At 36.6% G+C, this 18,683-nt stretch overlaps 1 protein-coding gene across 2 annotated transcripts in view; it reads right to left on the bottom strand.

Moving 5' to 3' along the window:
* ZBBX (zinc finger B-box domain containing) overlaps positions 1–17,352 on the bottom strand; it is a 120,182-nt gene extending 102,830 nt beyond the window's left edge. For both annotated transcript variants that reach the window (XM_042956166.1, XM_042956168.1), the window contains exons 1-5: positions 17,271–17,352; positions 15,808–15,888; positions 10,289–10,426; positions 5,447–5,560; positions 3,010–3,100 (exon numbers count right to left, since the gene is read on the bottom strand). In XM_042956166.1, the coding sequence (XP_042812100.1) occupies positions 3,010–3,100; positions 5,447–5,560; positions 10,289–10,356 (273 nt within the window). In that variant the 5' untranslated portion in view covers positions 10,357–10,426; positions 15,808–15,888; positions 17,271–17,352. The remainder of the gene's footprint in view (positions 1–3,009; positions 3,101–5,446; positions 5,561–10,288; positions 10,427–15,807; positions 15,889–17,270) is intronic.
* Between the last annotated feature and the right edge of the window lie 1,331 nt (positions 17,353–18,683).

Raw genomic sequence — 18,683 nt, 5'->3', positions numbered from 1 at the left:
GTCTAAAATCACAGTCAAAACTTTTCTCACCACACAATGTATAGAACAATGTTGACGTCTCCATACTTTCTAAAATCACCCTCCTTTACCTTCGTTTTTTATGAAATCACATTACTTTGATTCTACTGCTACCATTCTTCCTCTTCTCAGGCTCCCTTTACTGGAGAGCTGGCAAATTAACTTAGAACCAGCCCGGAAGCCTGCATTCCAAATCTTGGCCCTGACACTTGACCTTGAGCAAGTTAACTTCTGACACTTGACCTTGAGCAAGTTAATTTCTTTGATGTTAAATTACTTCATCTGTGGAATTGGAAAAATAACAACTGCCTCTTAAGAGTGATATAAGCACTTAATGAGATAAAACAGGAAAGCAGCTAAACTGTTGACTGGTATAAAATAGATAGCGAATAAATATTAAAGTTCTCTTTTACCTCCATATTCCTTGAGCTTTATCCTTCCCACCTGCCCTTTCTGAGCTTTATCCTTTATACCTTTCTTCTCCTTTTTATAAGTTCTTAAGAAGCACATTTACTCCCTTGGCTTCAACTAACACATGAGAATTCAAACAAAATCCTAAATCTTCAAAATTGCTAGGCAGAACTTAAATGTCCTCAACAACAACAAAAGAGATTTAAACAGGTGAGGTGATAGACGTGTTAATTAACCTTATGGGTGAAATCTGTTCACAATATATACATACATCAAATCATCATGTTGCACATTTTAAACTTTCTTAATTATACCTCAATAAAGCTGGGAAAAGAAGGAGAAGAAGGAAGGAAAGAAAGAAAGAATGGAGGAAGGAAAGAAAGGAGGGAAGAAAGAAGGAGGGAGAGAGGGAGGGATCTCTAAATCCCAAACTGTTTTCCAACCTCCTTCTTTATTCTACTTCCTAGTCAATCCAGCCTGGAATATCAGTTATACATTTGAATTCCTCCTTTTCTTTCTCATTGCTTTTTTGGTTCCATAGTTTTATTCATTTTACTTTTGCTACATTCGAATACAGACTCTTCTCATTTGACCTTTAGATTCTTTTAATAGTCTTCTAAATAGTCCATTGGCCTCTATAATAGTGGCCTCCAAAGTAGCATGTATGCATGCTTGAGGGAGCTCAAGAAAAATCCAGAAAGTAGAAGAGAATTTCTATTCATGTTTATGTCATCCTTAACTAATGTCTGTATTTTGTCTCACAATGCACATGATATATTAGTAAACTATTATGTATATAAATAAATTCTATTCATAAACAAATAAAAAGTTCATGTATAGAAAAGTCCATGCTCGGGGCGCCTGGGTGGCTCGGTCAGTTAAGCGTCCGACTTCGGCTCAGGTCGTGATCTCACGGTCTGTGAGTTCGAGCCCCGCGTCGGGCTCTGTGCTGACAGCTCAGAGCCTGGAGCCTGTTTCAGATTCTGTGTCTCCCTCTCTCTGACCCTCCCCCACTCATGCTCTGTCTCTCTCTGTCTCAAAAATAAATAAACATTAACAAAAAATTAAAAAAAAAAAAAAGAAAAGTCCATGCTCAAAATACATTCTTGATTTATGTGGACATGATCAAAACAGTTTTGATATCATTTGTTCTATACTCTGTATTTATAAACTCCAAATGCACTCCATATTTAAACAAGATCAGCCACCTTAAGTCATTACCTTAATCTTAACTATCCTCCTGCTCAAAAACTGTCCAGGAATTCCATTCCCACAGTGAAAACGTCAAGACTCCTAACTCTGGTATTCAAGACCTTCCCTCCTGCCCAGTCTCACTTTCTACACCCACCTTCTACAGCTCTCCAAACCCCATGTTTCCACATCTTTTGACTCAATTATGAGGTTTGTGGGGACTGGCATTATGATTTATTCATCATTTTTTCCTTACAAAGACATCTAGGAGACTCTCAAATATTTGTAGAACTAAAGTATTTTTTCCCAAGCACAGATGGTTCATATACTAAATAGTTATGACAAAAATTACATACTGACTTAATCTATAAATATTTTCATATGCACATTATCTTTCACATTGGATGAGGATCTCCTTGTGAACAAGGATAATGCACTATATGACAAAGGAGGCACTTAACAAATACTATTGAATAGATAAGTCAATAATGACAAAGTCAGCATTTTTAATGTGTTATAGTTCAATAATATCTGAAACATGGAATGCTATCTCAGAAAGATAATGAAAAATGGGAAGTGGACTATAAAACTTTTAATCCAAAAATTAAAGAAACATATCTCAGTAAGAGAATGACAGTAAAGAACAAAATGCTTTTTTGAAGCCAAAAACGTTAGAAGCACCAAGTAAGATGTTTGTAGATGCCAACTGGCCCAAAGAAAGTTGGATGACAGGTATATAAAAAATAAAGAGGAGTATATAAGCTAAAACTTACAAAGTCACGGATCTTGTGCTAAACAATCCAGAAACAAAACAGCTTTCCCTACATAAAGTCACTCATCTGATTTTAATCTTACATATAATCTAATGTTATATTTTACAACATACAGTTAAGATAAAGCAATTCTACAGCTGGGAAACCTGAAGGCAGCTTTTCCTCAGGTCTCCACACATGGAATCAACAGTATATGAATAATAATTATTATTCAAGTAGAACATAAACACATGAAACAAATGTGATCTAATAAAAAGGCAGGAAAAAAGTCTGTCCTTCGTTACATCAAATAACCTAGCTTTCACTTTAATATAAGACCACATAGTTGTATTTCACATACTTGAAACCAAAACTGAACTGCATGAAAAAAATTCAGTTTAGAAAAATTCTACTCAATATGAATTTTTTAAAATCAACTTATAGATGAAAAACAAATATATCTGAATAATGAAAGCTACATATTAACCCATAAAAATTAATCACAATCCAATAATATGTGAAGTTATTAAAATAAGATTAGTGGGTTCTTAAGTATGGAAGGGAATACAAGATCTAAAAATTAATTTATATCTCTTTACTGGGTAAATTCCCTGAGAATCAAATGGTATTTTCTTACCTTAATAATATTTCCTTTACTTTGTGACATTATGTGTGATTGATTACTCAATTTTCCCACTTGCCCAGATTTCCAGTGATATCCACTTGACCTTCAGTATATATAAACAGAGGACAAAATGTAATTACTAAATACATTTCTCCTTTTAATGAAAACAAATATATTTTCCCTGTTTGAAGAAATGAAATTCAGTCATTAACATGTAACAGATCACCACAAAAGGAAAATGAAATATCAATAATGCCACGATAGCCTTGGTAATTCTAAAATGTAGCTCTACCATATTTGGAACTTTTGAGAAGAAATGAATAAAAGTAAAATGTCCAAACACAGATGAAGGATTTCATTTTTTAGACATTTACAATGACTAACGATACATTTACTGATTTATAGGAAATTTTGCAGATTGCCATGCAGTTTTAAAAGCTAAGGGTCCACAGGTATAAAGAGGAAAAGGAAGCAAAACAATACCGAAAACAGCAGATGCACTAAGTGATGAATCCCGTATTTAAGACTACAGATCAGCTCCCACACTGAAAGGTAAAGAGAAGGCAAAGAAGGCGAACTGTTTAGCTGATGGCTTTCAAAGCACTTTTGAGTCTCACAGAATTTTTTGAAGTCAACAGGGCAGAAATCCAATTCTCACTTAAAAAATAATGAGACAAAAACTTGGCCAAGGTCACAGAGACAATAAATAATAAAGTCAAGGTCAGAACACTGAACTTCTATCTTCCTGACCAATGAGTGGCAGGTTCTCATTCTGGCTATAACATTTATTATCTTTGTGGCCTTAGAAAAACACTTAAATCTTATGAAAACTCCATCAAGCTTTAGAACATTTTTAAAAACATCCCCAGCTAATGAAAACACACTCTTGAGTCTGATTTCAGGAACTCTGATTCACAGATATTTCATTATCCATTGAGAAGAGCAAACTAAGCTCATTGGATCATTATAATAACAGCAACAAAATATACAATATACTTTGTCACCTGGGATGACATATGACATTGAGATGCTTGATTAAATCAATGTTCTGGTTATTAGAGGGAGTGTGTGTATGTGTCATGAGTATTTTCCAAAGAGTCATACTTTAAAGATAAATACTACTGGAGATATAGTAAATTCTGAATTTTCTTTAATGGTTCAGAAGATATTTCATGGATATTTGATGATCATCCCTTGGAGCACCAAACAAAGCAAATTTAATATACAAAAAGCCTGGCAATATTTAGTACCAGCCAAAGCACATGAGACATGAACTGTCATTCTCTGTAGGAAAAAGTTATACATTTTTGAAGCCTATTTGAAAGACAATTTCTCCAATATCTACCAAGATCTAAATTGCATATATACTTTGACCTAAAATTACACAGGTAAGAATTTAACCCTTTGATACTCTTGCATATGTAAGCAAAATATATATATAGAAGCATATTCATGGCAGCATTTATAATTATAAAATAGGGAATATTTAAATAAACATGTCAAAAATATGCAAAGAAATATTACATAGCCATTAAAAGAATGAGCTCATTTGTGTACTGATGTGGCAACAGCACTAAGATATATTAAGTAAAAAAAAAATAGAGTATGAATCATTTTATAGATAACCTCATTTGTATAAACATAAATGACAAGTCAGATACACACACACACACATTCATACACACACACACACACACACATGTATATACATATATGCTTATACAAAGATAAGATATTTGTTGGGGGGGGGGGGACCTTAATTATTAAAAGCAGTGCTACAAATGGGCTGGGAGTAGCCCAGAGCAAAGAAGATATCATTTCCATTACATAACTATCAATTCTGTTTGATTTGTGTCATATAGATTTATTATTTGTGTAATAAAGGACAATTCTCAGTAAGATGAACACAGATATAAAGCACAATAGTGGAGAGTGCTCATTAATAAAATTTCAGCTAAAGCACATTCATCTAAAAATATTTTAAACATACTTGAGGGTTTGAATGATTCTTATATACGAACATGTAAACTCTTGCCTCCCAAAAGTTTTTCATAAATAAAAATGACCTTAAACATAAACTGGTGATCTCCTACGGATGGCACTTTTATGACAGTAAAGGCTGTGTTGCTGTGCTAAACATCTCAGGCTACGAATGGTTCAGAAGAGTCATGTAAGAAGAGAAATAAGAAAGTGTAAGACCAAAGAACATTCAAACAACAAAACAAAAACAAAAAAACAAACACAAGTAATGGTAATTTTAAAAAGCAGCATGCCTTCTATAAAGGACACAAATAGAAAAAGTAGGAGAAATTTAATACTGTTTGTTCAACAGGAAAAGCCAGAAATCATTCATTCAAGGCAGATCTTTGTTGAAATGACAAGGATATATGAAACATTTCCTTACACAACTCAGTTTATTCCTCTCAAATTCCCTAAAAATGTCACTTACCCTCTTTCTTCTTTTTCTCTGCTCCAAATTGATTGGAATTCCTGTAGTTTCTTTTCCATTTGTTGGTTCTCCAACTCTAACTGTATCTTCTCCATCCTCAGTTCCTGAGCATTTCTGAGTATTAGTTAAACACAGAATGTTCATTTGTGGGAAACAAACAAAAACAAGGCAAAATAATTTTATATAATCTTTTGCCCTTAATTAAAATTATGAATAGTAAATAAGTGATGGAGTATCCTAATTACTTCCTTTGCATTCTGTGAAATACAGTTTCTAAAGTTAGCATTTGCCTCCCATTAACATTCTCCTTAAGGTATGCAACTCTTCAAATGTCAGATTTTTGTTTTTCCTATTACACTGCGAGAGATTTCAAATCATAATTCACTTTCCATATGAACTCTGTCTTTGTATATGCACAAATATCTATACTATATAAATAGAAAGCAAAAGAAAAAACATTTTCTAATTTTCATACTGTCTTTCCTCTAAAGAATTCAAGTAGTTGGAAGAATACTGTTTAAAGTATCTAATCTTTTCTCTACAGAATACACATTTTTGCTGACCTGATTATCTTAGAAACCTTCAATAAATTTCTACCTCTATGTTGTATAATACAAAGAAAGAAAGAGAATGAGAGAGAGAGAGAGAGAAAGAGAAAGAAAGAAAGAAAGAAAGAAAGAAAGAAAGAAAGAAAGAAAGAAAGAAAGAAAGGGAGAAAGCAGAGCCTGTTTAGGGCCTATTAGGGAGAAAGTACCCATTAAGGGCCTCTGTACAGGAGCTATTACATTAAAGGGATTGAATGTGAACTGGGCCAAGTCTCACCTATTGTTTCCTCTGAAAGAAAGCAGTAAAAAAAGAACTTTTTGAGGACAGACGAGAGCCCCCTTACAGATTCTTGTGCAAGAGATTTTGATAATAATACCTGAAGCTCATCGAACATTTGACACAAGCCATTTTCTTCATTTTACAGTTCTGGTCTCTTGTCAGTATTAGTTACTGTGTTCAATAGGTCTATGCCAACCTAGTTCTCTAGCTTTTATTATCTATCATGAGTTTAAATCTCTTTCATCGTTATTACATCAGTGTTTGACTATAATCAAGTAGTGTGCGTCCCCAAGGATTCAATGACAAGCAATCAAAATAAGAATAATTGAAATGAGAAAAGGCCACTAACTTATATAAACAGTCACCAAAAAGCAAGCACCAAAGCGGACGCAATCCAGAGAGGTACATGGAAAGTTAAAGGAGGCAAACCACTCTGCCAGTGGGTTTAGAGAAGCTGGTAAAGATACTGATGGAGAGGCACTATTTTCACTTTATCCATTCCACAAGGAGTACTTCAGCCCTTAGTACAAACAAGGACTGTGGTGACAGGACATGTAATAGGAGGTGAGAGGATATGAGACCCAGTGGAGATTCCAGTACAGAGAGGAACACAGACACACATGAAGGTAAACGAAATATGGTTATAATGGTGCTGTCACTGGAGAAGAACCTGGAGGTACCTGAACACACAGGGCACATGCCCAGCTGAAGGGATGGCAAGAGCAGTTCCTGGAGAAAGTGAGGTCTGAGCTGAGCCTCAGGGATGAAAGGACCTTGGGGAAGTCAAAGGGAAGTGGTGAGAGCAATGTTCTAAGAAGAGAGAAAAGTGTGGGCACAGGGAGAAACAGGTGATATGTGGGTCAAGGCACCAGAGGTTCCATGTGACCAGGCATTCTGTGAAGGAGGGGAAAGTGGCAAGAAATGGAATCGCTGATGTGGAGGGTGACCACATCATGAAGGGCCATGTAGGCCATGATGAGGATTTGTATTCTGTAAGTGATGAGAACCATCAAAGGTTTTTAACAGAATTGATTTTAGAAAGATCACTCTGACTACAGAATGGAAAATTAGAGGGTGTAAGGTTGAAAGGCAAGTCAAGGCCGCCAGTTGGGATACTATTTCAAGAAGCCTAATAATAGAGAGATGATGCTGGTCTGACTGGATAGAGACAATGGAGAGAAAAATGGGAGAATTTGACAACTCTAAGGAAATAGAATTAACTGGACTTGGAGACTGACCAGAAGCAGGAGACTCACCAGGAAAGAGAAAGGAAAGAATCTAAGACAATCATAGGGTTCTTACTTGGGCAACCAGGAGGATAATGATGCCTAGATCACTTTGCAATGGAATGGGGACATAGTTTAGGATTGATACCTGAGCTGGTCTCCCCGCCCAAAGTCTCAATGGCCCACAACACTTTTCACATGGCTTCCAGAGGAAGAGTTTGAAGAGTACAAATGTGATTGTGTTACTCACTTGCTTAGAAAACTTTTAATGTTTTTGAAGTCCCCAATGTGGTAGAGGAAAGGAATGAGACCGGAAAAAAAAAAAAGAAAAAACCAGCTTACTGACCAACTGTTCAAGTTGATGGGATGCTATGGGTCTGAAATAAGACATGCGTTCCTCCTGGAAACAGCTTCAGACACAGAGTGGGGTGGAGCGGGGTGGGGAGGGGCATGTGGTGCAGGTAAGGCCACTGAGGAAAACTAAGGTTGATCCTGCAGAAACCAGGTCAACCCAACAAATGCAAGGGCCAGAAATAACCTACTGAAATGAGCTGAGGGCTGGGAAAGAGGAAGACAAATGTTGGAGAACACCAAAATGTCAGACAAGGTCAAGATAATCATTAAGATAGTATCAAATGAGCAGAGGCTTGGAATAAGGAAAGGGTAAGAAAGGGAACTCCAAAGATATTAACATAGAGTGGGTGTTCCTGTCCTAGCTTTTGTAGGTTGCTGATCATGCGTGGATCAGAGACCTAAAGGCCATGAAACAGTGATTCCCCCTCCCTTCCAAAATAAATTCCAAACTCCTTAGTGTGGCATAGAGGTTAATTTACTATCTATACAATCCTTCCCTTCTCTACAACTCTGTTCTCTGTCCCATAAATTGCTGCATGTGTCTGAAAGTTCCCAAAGTATGTGGCCTCTGTGCCTTTGCACAAGTTTTCCCCAGTAACTACCCAAATAACTGCATCTTTCAGGCAAAGCTTGGTGACCTCCTCACCCCTGCCCCAGCAGTTTATGCTTTCTCATCATACCATGCTTCACAACATACTGTAAATGTGATTCTATCTATTCACATCCTCCACAAGCTACCTGAGAGCAAAGGTTGTGTCTTCTTACTTTTATGTCCACTATTCCCTATCACAGTGTGTAGAACACATGCAATTAATGTTTGTTGGATGAATGGTTTATGAGTATATAAACACAGACTTGAAACATATGACCATAATCAAATTATGTACGTCCCCTTTTCTTTTTACACAAAAAAAGGAAAATTGGTAATAGTAGCAATGGGATTGCTCTCCCTCCCACCAAAAAATGGTAAAAATAATACAGATGATACTGAACAATAGGAGTTTGAACTGCATGGGTCCACTTACACACAATTGTTTTTGATAAATACAGTACGGTATTGTCTTTTCCCTTCTTTATGAATTTCTTAATAACATTTTCTTTTCTCTGGCTTACTTTTTTGTAAGAATACATTATATAACACATATAACATACAAAATATGCATTAATTGACTATTTATACTACCCATAAGGTTTCTAGTCAAGAGTAGGCTATTGGTTGTTAAGTTTTGAGGGTGTCAAAAGTTCTGTGTGGATTTTTGACTGTGCTAGGGGGTTAGTGTCCCCAATCCTTGTTGTTGTTCAAGGGTGAACTGTACTGAGATTGCCATATATTTGTATAACATTTTCCAGCTTACACATGCTCTTACACACAGTTATCTCAAAAGTGAAGGAAGAATTAGGAAAGTCTGAAGACACTGAATAACCACAGGACTGTTGATCTGATTCAGGGAACTCAAAATAGATTAAAAATTGACAGTCTGGGGGCACTTGGGTGACTCAGTTGGTTGAGCGTCCGACTTCAGTTCAGGTCATGATCCCACCATCCGTGAGTTTGAGCCCCGCGTCAGGCTCTGTGCCGACAGCTTGGAGCCTGGAACCTGCTTCATATTCTGTGTCTCCCTCTCTCTCTGTCCCTCCCCCACCGCATCTTGCTCTCTCTCTCTCTCTCTCTCTCTGAAAAATAAAAACATTAAAAAAAAATTTTAATTGACAGTCTGTCCCCAACCCAGACTGACTGACCCTTACTGATTTCTGAGAGTAAGGCCTTGGGAATTTCCAGTGACACTAGATGATCTCAAAGGGAAGCAGTATATTGAAACTTCCCATACCCCTGCCATGTCATAAAATTCCCAAGATACCAGAATTGCCTGGTTCTAGCTGAATGTGTTCACAAGGCAATCCAAGACAGATGGTACCCTTCCAAGACAAAGATGAATTCAACATACTGTCCCTTAACAGGTGAAGTGCAGGGATAGTTAGTACCCTCTATTCTCTATTTAAAGGTCTCTCAGCCCAACAGTCTCTGTAAATTTCAGGGTCTTTCAGTTTCTTTAGGGTGATTCTTTTTAATTCTGAATAAGTGTCACAAAACTATTTGTAACTTTCTGTTCGACTGCTTCAATAGTCAATAAACCCAAACTTCATTTATCACTTTTCATTTTGATATTGTGGCAGAAATAATTTTAGTCCTCATTTTTTAAACTATTAGGGATTTAAAATATTTCAAACCTACTCTCTTACCGATGTAAAGAAAATGGAGGAAAGAACTCAAAAATTTAAGTTCAACTCTACACAGCCTCATATAAAAAAATATTTTAAATTACAGAAATGTTAGCAATTATTTTTATTTAAGTAATAAATATATATACACTTACTTGTATTTTACTTATTTGTATTTTAGTTTTACTTGTATTTTACTTACTTGTATTTTACTTACTTGTATTTTAGTTTTACGGAATTTCCAGGTTTCCCCCATGGAAGAACTACAAAATCTTTGGTGTTCATGATTACTGCCTTTTTTTTTTTTCCCACTGTCTTGATATTACCTAAAAATTATTGTGATTTGCAAAAACGTCTGAAAAAGTAGCAGACAAAAGAATAATGTCAGAGTAAAGCAGTTAAATTACAAATTCAAAACTACATACAATTCAGACAGGTTTTAAAAACAGAAATTGTTATGAAGGGAAAAAGTTGCATCAAAGGCTAAACAATAAATACACATATGCTAAATATAAAAGTTTGGCAAATATGGATATACTAATGAAGTTATAAATATAGCATATATGATGGAATTAAAATTTTACCAGTAACTATATAGCAAAAGACTGTGGAAATAGTCAATTGAAAGTGAAGAATGTGGGGTGCCTGGGTAGCTCAGTCGGTTAAGTGTCCGACTTCGGCTCAGTTCATGATCCCATGGTTCGTGGGTTCAAGCCCCATGTTGGGCTCTGCTGAACGCTTGCTACTTGCTCAGAGCCAGAAGCCTGCTTCAGTTCTGTCTCCTTCTCTCTCTGCCCCTCCCCCACTCGTGCTCTGTCTCTCAAAAATAAATAAATGTAAAAAATAAAAAAATTAAAAAGGAAAGTGAAGAATGTACTCATTAAGACAAGTGCATACTCTGTCTCTTTCTATGGTAAAGAGTATAAAAATATAAATCAGGTTTTGTTTTCATCCAAAAATAATATCCAAGGCTAAATATAGGAAAAAGAAAAGAACCTTAGAGATACAATCCAAACTCAAAACCTTTTTTGTTCATATGTGGTAATATAAAATGAGAATTAAGGTATGTAATAATTACCCAGAGGCATTCTAATATCCTCATTCATCAAAGAAAATTTTAATGATGCTCTTTGCCTAAGATCAGAAATTAGCATATTTAGAATTTTTCAACGAGAAATGAAACAAAGAAGATTTTCTGCCTAACTCCAAGTTAACCAGAAAATTAAATTATTCAGAACACCCTATTTCCTGAGTATCCCAATTATTCATGGTTCTATAATAATTTAGTCTGTAATGCTGAATTACTGAATCACATGCACAACCATTAGGTTTTTATACGAATAAAAATTTCCAAATTCTGAACGCCCTTAAAGAAATATGAGGGCCATTGCCATAGAGTCCATAGTCTTAAATGGACAAACCATTTCATGCTGCTGGTTTTTATATGTGTTCCTATGTACTTAAAACCCCTATAAATATTTCCTAAGCTCTGCTATATGCAAAGCACTGTGTTAAGAGGCATGGAGTCAAGGCCCAAGGAGATCTGTTGACTGGCTCAAATGGCATAGAGTCAAAAAGGGCATATAAGACCTACATATAAAAGCCACAAAATAGGGTAGAAATTATAAAGTCCATAAAACTTACAGATGTGATAAGAAGAGAGAGAGAATTCAAGCTGGCTAGCATTTAAACTGGCATTTTGAGGAGAATGGGGGCTTATATAAAAAGATATGGACTGGATGAACACTTCACACTATGAGAAAGAATAGCTCTTGAATGGGGACTAATGACTGGCTCCATTTGGTTGATATTCGGGTTACATGGAAGGGGAAAAGTAGGCATAAATTTGGACATTTAGGCTGCAGCTCAATAATGAGTGGCTTTAAATGCCAAGTTAAGATGTTTGGAATTCAATATGTAACTAATAAGAGGCACTGAAAGTTTTAGAGGGAGAACAGAAAATAAGTCTAGAAGCTTTGCTCAAAAACTTAAGGAGAGAAGGCATCAGAATAGGAGTAACCAAATGGAAGGTTATTGTCACATGGAAGTCTACATAATCAAATGTGCAATTCTTCAGTTTTGTTCCTTTGGGACACTATATCATAATTTCAATGATGCAACCACTGATCAAGACATTTTTGGAATACCTCTTTGAAACCTCCTGCAGAGTCTGTCATATACCCAACAAACATACAAATCTACTTTGTTGTGCCTCATTTAAAACTAAAAATTATAGCACTATATGCTAACTAATTTGGATGTAAATTTAAAAAAATAAAAAATTAAATTAAAAAAATAGATATTGTTTGGCAGGAGTGAATACTTTATTCATTCAAATCTAGTTTCAAGTTATTCTAACTCCAAAAAATCAAATCTACCCTGAAAGCGTAGATTTTTACTACCTTGGAGAAAATTCTGAAGGAATTTATTTCTGAAGATAATTTCAAATAGAATTATACAAAATAATTTTATATTGTAAGAAAAGTAGTAGATGCATCATAAGACTAAGTGTATTTGTGCCTTCAATAAACACTTGTGGTTTTTTTTTTAATTTTTTTTTTAAGTATTCACTTTTGAGAGAGAGAGGGAGAGAAAGAGAGCCGGGGAGGGGCAGAGAGAGAGGGAGACACAGAATCCAAAGCAGGCTCCAGGCTCTGAGCTGTCAGCACAGAGCCAGACACGGGGCTCAAACTCCCAAAAACGCGAGATCATGACCTGAGCTGAAGTTGGATTGTTCAACCAACTGAGCCACCCAGGCACCCCCAGTAAACATTTATGTAGCTACTCCTTCCTGACCTGTTTATGGGTACTGATATCACAATAGTAAATAAGATACAGTGTTTTCCCCCAAAGAACTCAAAATCAAAGGGAAAGCCACACAATGACAATACCATGGAACATTCCAACAGAAGGAAATACTTAGGAGGGACATTTAACTCGGACTCGTTTCTTAAGTACCAAGTCCTCTCTCTCAAAGCTAAAATGAATGTCAAAGAAAAATAAAGATAACCCCTGGAAAACTAAGATTTGGTTTGCTTTTGCGGAGGGAGGATACATCATCTTCTATGCCTTCCTTGTAGGTAAAAACTTTGTCTCACTTAAAAAAGACTTTTCAGGAATAATCCTACTCAAAAAGAGTCTCTATCTCTTTTTGATCATTATTTGGAAATCCAACTGCTGGACCCTAAGTCTACTGTGATAAATTTTTCAAGAAAACTTTCATACTGTTATCATTGCCACCATTATCAAAAAATAAAGTCAAAAATTATACGTGGGTTTTTAACTGTGTGGGGTGCTGGTGCGCCTAATCCCCCACATCTTTCAAGAGTCAGCTGTATATGTACGTATGCATAAAGCTGAACGTACACATGAAGACTGAAATGAATAAAAAAGTCTGTAAATTTCATTAGGATGAGATGATTCAGATGTATAGCTCTGCTGATAATGTGATTTAACCAATAAATGGTCTTATTTGGGGGCATTTCACTTCATTGAATGCAATTAGTAAGGCTCCCTCTCAGTTAAATGTTTTATCAAGTCACACACATAAGCCAATTTTCTCGTATGAAGAGAAAAGCAAGATTATAATTGTGAGTCATGCTGTTCCGCCTGTTTCCTTTCGTAAAACCAACAGAGAATTAGTCACCTTTCTTGGGACAGCAAGGAGATAATAATGTCAGCAGGAAGAATTGCAAAGCACAAAACTTTAGTCATTTAATGGAATCAGGGAAATAGAGATAAACTCCCTATTATGCGAACTTTGTAGTTCCACTTGTCCTTAGGTGACTCAATTTTTTTTCTGATAATTAAATACCAAAGGTTTAATAGTTATTTGGAAAATGTTCTTGTTAACTGACTTATTAGACTGCATCATTTTTCTGTCCCCAACCTGTTTCTCCCCACAGGTGTACAGATACTATGACCCAATATTGTCCATGATGGTTTGATTCTCCGTCTACATAAGTCCTCATCCTGGGAATGCAACTCAAGCATCAAGGCCAGCTACCACAGAATGGAAACAAGGAAATTATGATGATTTATACTCCTAGAAACTCAGAGTATTTATCAAGAGTTGCCATAGTCTTCTAGAATTTGCCATGGCACCACTGGCAGAATGGGAGGTTGGGGAAACCACTGTTTTCAAGATAGGACAGTTTTTGTAACTGAAAACTTATCTAAGATTAGCTGATTAGTCTAATGACCTGAAATTATCTTAGACTTGAAAATTCAAAAGCCAATAAATAAGAATTTTTCCTTACTTTGACACATTTTAAGGTCCAAAAGCAAACTCTCTTGGATGGACTAATATGTTTGCCATAGCACTTAGAAACTGGATACCCAAGCAAGAAATATTAAATAAAAATGAATTTCAATAAAAATGGTAGTTTTAAACTCTTAAAAAGAATTGTATCCTTATTCTACATATATGTATATATTCAAATATTTTTAAAAATCTAAGGAAAAGACTGATAATACATGATCCCTGGCATAATGTCTTGTGCTTTAGTGGCCCAATAAATAAATATATGCCATTTTCTACTAGCACAGGCCATGAAAGTAAATCAGGTGCTGACTTCTCAGCTGCACTTAACCTTTCAGCCAACCAACACAGCCGATAAACGCTGCTTCAGGGTATTAAATAGTGCCCATGGCACCCATTTTTTTTTTTTTTTTACCTTATATGTGAAGGTTCCCTTGAGAGCAATTAAGAAAGTTTACTTTCACTCTCAAGGGGCAAGGTATCTTTTTAAAATAGTTGTCAACTAAAAATGATAAGTAATGTTAAAAGATGCTAGGTTTAAGTTCAGAGGACCTTTGTGTTAGAGTGGTCTCTGAGCATGTTTATCCATGTATTAAATGATAAGAATTCCACCCCCACACAATTTGCAGGATATCAAACAAAAGGACTCTAATTTATGGTCTGTAAATCAGCGGGCTCCTTAAGGGCCACCAGAGAGCTCAGGGTTCAGAGAAGGGGCAGCGTTAGAAACTACCCTGAGAAGGGAATGAGGGAACATCAAGGTTTTTTTCAAACCACAGCTTCTCTGACTTCATCGGTTTTCATAAGGAGCCTCTGAGTCAGATTTAATATAAAGAAACTCCTCAATAGCTTAAAAAATGTTTTAAAGGCACAACATAAATCAATACACGATTATTATCAACTGAAAACTTCATATGATTACAAATAGCAATGAAAGTATTTAATTCATAAATCAAATTCAGAATCCTAAGCTCTTTTATATTTATCTATCCTACCCATTCTCATACAATCCACCATTATCCTAAGTGGTCTCTTCTGAATATCTTAGAAATGGGAAAATTAAGGAAAGATTGGTGACAAAGCCAGAATGTACAATTTTATTCCCAGTCCTGTTAGCTCTTAAGACTTGAAATCTAAATTGTTCTACATCCTTAAAATGATGAATTCATATCATTCATATTCTTCTCCCTTTCATATTCTTAACCTGTCATTAAAAGGAAATGTAGAGAAAGAACTGTTTGGCATCAGATTACCTTCTAAATTTTACAGTAATGTTTTTAAACACCGGTGAAAACCTTTTGGGTTTCAAATTGCCTCCATGTAATACAAGGTTATAAATTTCTTCTCTAAAACTTTTCCCCTTACCCAGAAGGAAAAAAAAAATTACTCATCTGCTCTGTTTGGTACTTGAGAGCTTCAATTATGCATTCTAATTTTCCTAAGCATTATGCTTTATTTTCCACTTTTCTGCTCACCAAGTTTTATTCCATTCATTGCCAGGTTGGAAGGCCACCTCTACAATGCAGATTTCTTCCATCAAAAGTGAACTTCTCTTTCTGTAAGAACATCATGCGTATTACACTCATTTGCTATTATATGCTTCCTTGTGCTATTTTTTCGGCTTTGCTTTTATAGGTGTGGTTTCCGTGAGCATCCCAAATATTTGAGGGCAGTCCTGCCACTGATCTTTGAATCCCCAGCAATTAGAAGAGTGCCTACATACAACATACTGCCAATAATAATATGCTAACTTTTAAATATTTAGCTTTTTCCTACTGCTTTGAATTTATTGGACAATCTTATGAAAAAAAATTAAACAAACACCCTCTTTCCCACTTCAAAATCTTTTTGTTTTCTTTTTTCCATGTATCCTACAAGACTCTGGTGAACATTCAACAAATATAGGAACACCTCTTCTGTGCCAGATATCGGATTAAGCTCTGAGAAACAAGGTGAGCCAAACAGGTATAGTACCAATCCTCACTGAACTTGTAGTCTGGTGAAAAGAATAGGAAAAAATTAAAAAGCAAATAAAATAACTGTGGGAAGTACGAAGTGTTTTGAAAGAAATAGACAAAAGACTTAGCTACCTACAAATAAATGTGTAATACAACTGGAAATATCATGGGAGGTCAGGCAGGCCTCTATGTAGGTTATAAAATAAGGTGATACAAAATAAGGTGGGGTTTTTGTTCTTATTTTTGTTTTCATTTTCCATAAGCATACAGTTTGCATAGTTTTAATCCTGTGTAGCTTCAAATTTATAAGACTTCTTTTTAATGAGTCTTGCTAACTCTGGATTTTAAAAGTCAGGCTACAAAAAAAAAAATACATAACTGAACCCATATATGAGCACCTCTAGTGCCGATTTGGGGACAGAAGAAAAAAAAAAAACAAAAACTCCCACAGCTTCAGATTTCTTAGGAATCTGCCACCCGTCACCTTGGGAAGCATGGACTTCTATAATACAGCGGGTGCCTGTGGCCACCCAGGCAGAAAGCAAGCTACAAGAGGGGATGTCCTACTGGATTGCCACAGAACCAAATTTCTCATAAGGCACCCCTGACTTCAAAGGATAAAAAAAAAAAGGGTAGCGTTTGAAAAGGTCAGGTTGTAGAGGGGGTATAATTGACAAGGCCCTGGTTTTCTTGCCTGGGGGTTCACTCTCGGTTCACCTCACGGGCTGGAAAGTTCTTTGTTTATAGAAAAAGACTTTTATCCTGAGGCCAAGGCCGTGTCTTGCAGCCCGTGGGCCTGCCACTGTGTCGGGCACACGGCAGCGCTCAGCAAACACCTACAGGGCTGGCGCCCCAGCCCCACCCGGAACCCGGTCTACTTTCCCGCCGTCCCGCCATGCGTCCCGCACCCGGCGGACCTGTCGGTCGCCACTCCGCCCCGCCGCCCGCCCACCATAGTCATCCGCAACCTGCCGACCCACCTGGAGACCCCAGCCGCCTGCGTCACCACCGCCTGCAGGAGCTATCCGGAGCTTCCGCCTCGGTCTCCTTGGTTACCGCGTCGCCTCGGTAGCCATAGCAACCAGAACACTTGGTCCTGCCGCCATTGACCAGCAGAGGGCACAAAGGAGCCCTGACGCGAGTAGGAAGCAGGGAGAGGAGCTGAAAGGAGAAGAGAGGAGAGAGAGAGAAGAGAGTGCAGGAGAGCAGGGACAGGGAAAGGACCTTCTCAGAAAGGACAGGGCTGAGAAACCCAGCAGGCCTTGAAGGCTTTCTGCCGGAAGGGCTTCTGCCACATTCCAAGCACTCTTCTAAGAGTTTTATCTGTAATATTTAATTCATCCTCTTAACGGCCCAACTTATACCTAAGAAAATTAAGGCACAGAAAGTTTGAATAACGACCCAAAATTACAAAACTAGAAAATGGCAGACCCAAGAAGAATAACCCAAGCAGTTTAGAACTCCCATATATGTGCTCTGTTCAACTGATTATCAAAGGTCACAATAGGTAAAACCAATACTAGAATCTAGGGCTCAAGAGCTTTCTTTATACCCAAATATATGACCCATGGTGTGTGCGAATCTAATATATAGGGAGAGAGGGAGAGAGAGATAATCAACCCATGCTTCTCAAACTTTTCTGTTCCAGTCACCTGTGGTGAAATTTTTTGCTTCCTAAATATACTGTAGTGTTTTTTTTTTAAATCTCTATTTTATATGCTTCAAGTAGGATATGTGGTTGGTTCTGCAGTCAGTTGGTGCAAAAGCTTCTATCTCATCCACAGTGTTATCTATCTTGTAACTGGAGTAATAATCTCAACTATTATGGTTAAGATACTAAATTTGCACCACTGTTTTCCACATTAATGTGTCTGCCAATACACATTTAAGAACACATCTAATATCTTCCCCCCGCAAATTCAGTTGTATAAGACAACTAGCATAGATAAGAAAAAAGACACAATGATGTGGCTATGATTCTGGACTTTGAAATTAAGGCAGACCTGAGTTTGAGTCCTGGTCCTGCCACAACTTACCTGTTGTGTGACCTTGAGTGAGATATAAAACTCAGTTTGATTGATTAAATAATAATACACTTAGTGCATACATAGTATAGTATGGAAGAGTAAATGAAACAATGTATATTAAGTCTTTAGCACTAAACCAGGCCCACAGTTGGCACTGAATAAATGGTTAAAAAAAAATGGTGATCCTGGTATAGCTACAGTGATTGTCACCTAAGTGTTCATGGCATAAATTCACCAACTCCTTTCGTTAAATCTAATACAATGACAACTTTCAAATGGACATATAATATTACTAGAATTTTCTTATGCAGGACTGTTTTCCAGACGTGCTCTTCAAATTACCAGGAAAGATATTTTCAGTGTGTA

The sequence above is a fragment of the Panthera leo genome, chromosome C2, assembly GCF_018350215.1.
Source record: "Panthera leo isolate Ple1 chromosome C2, P.leo_Ple1_pat1.1, whole genome shotgun sequence".
In the NCBI taxonomy this organism is placed as follows: domain Eukaryota; kingdom Metazoa; phylum Chordata; class Mammalia; order Carnivora; family Felidae; genus Panthera; species Panthera leo.
The sequence above is the reverse complement of the archived record's forward strand: the minus strand, read 5'-3'. Positions and strand labels throughout refer to the sequence as shown.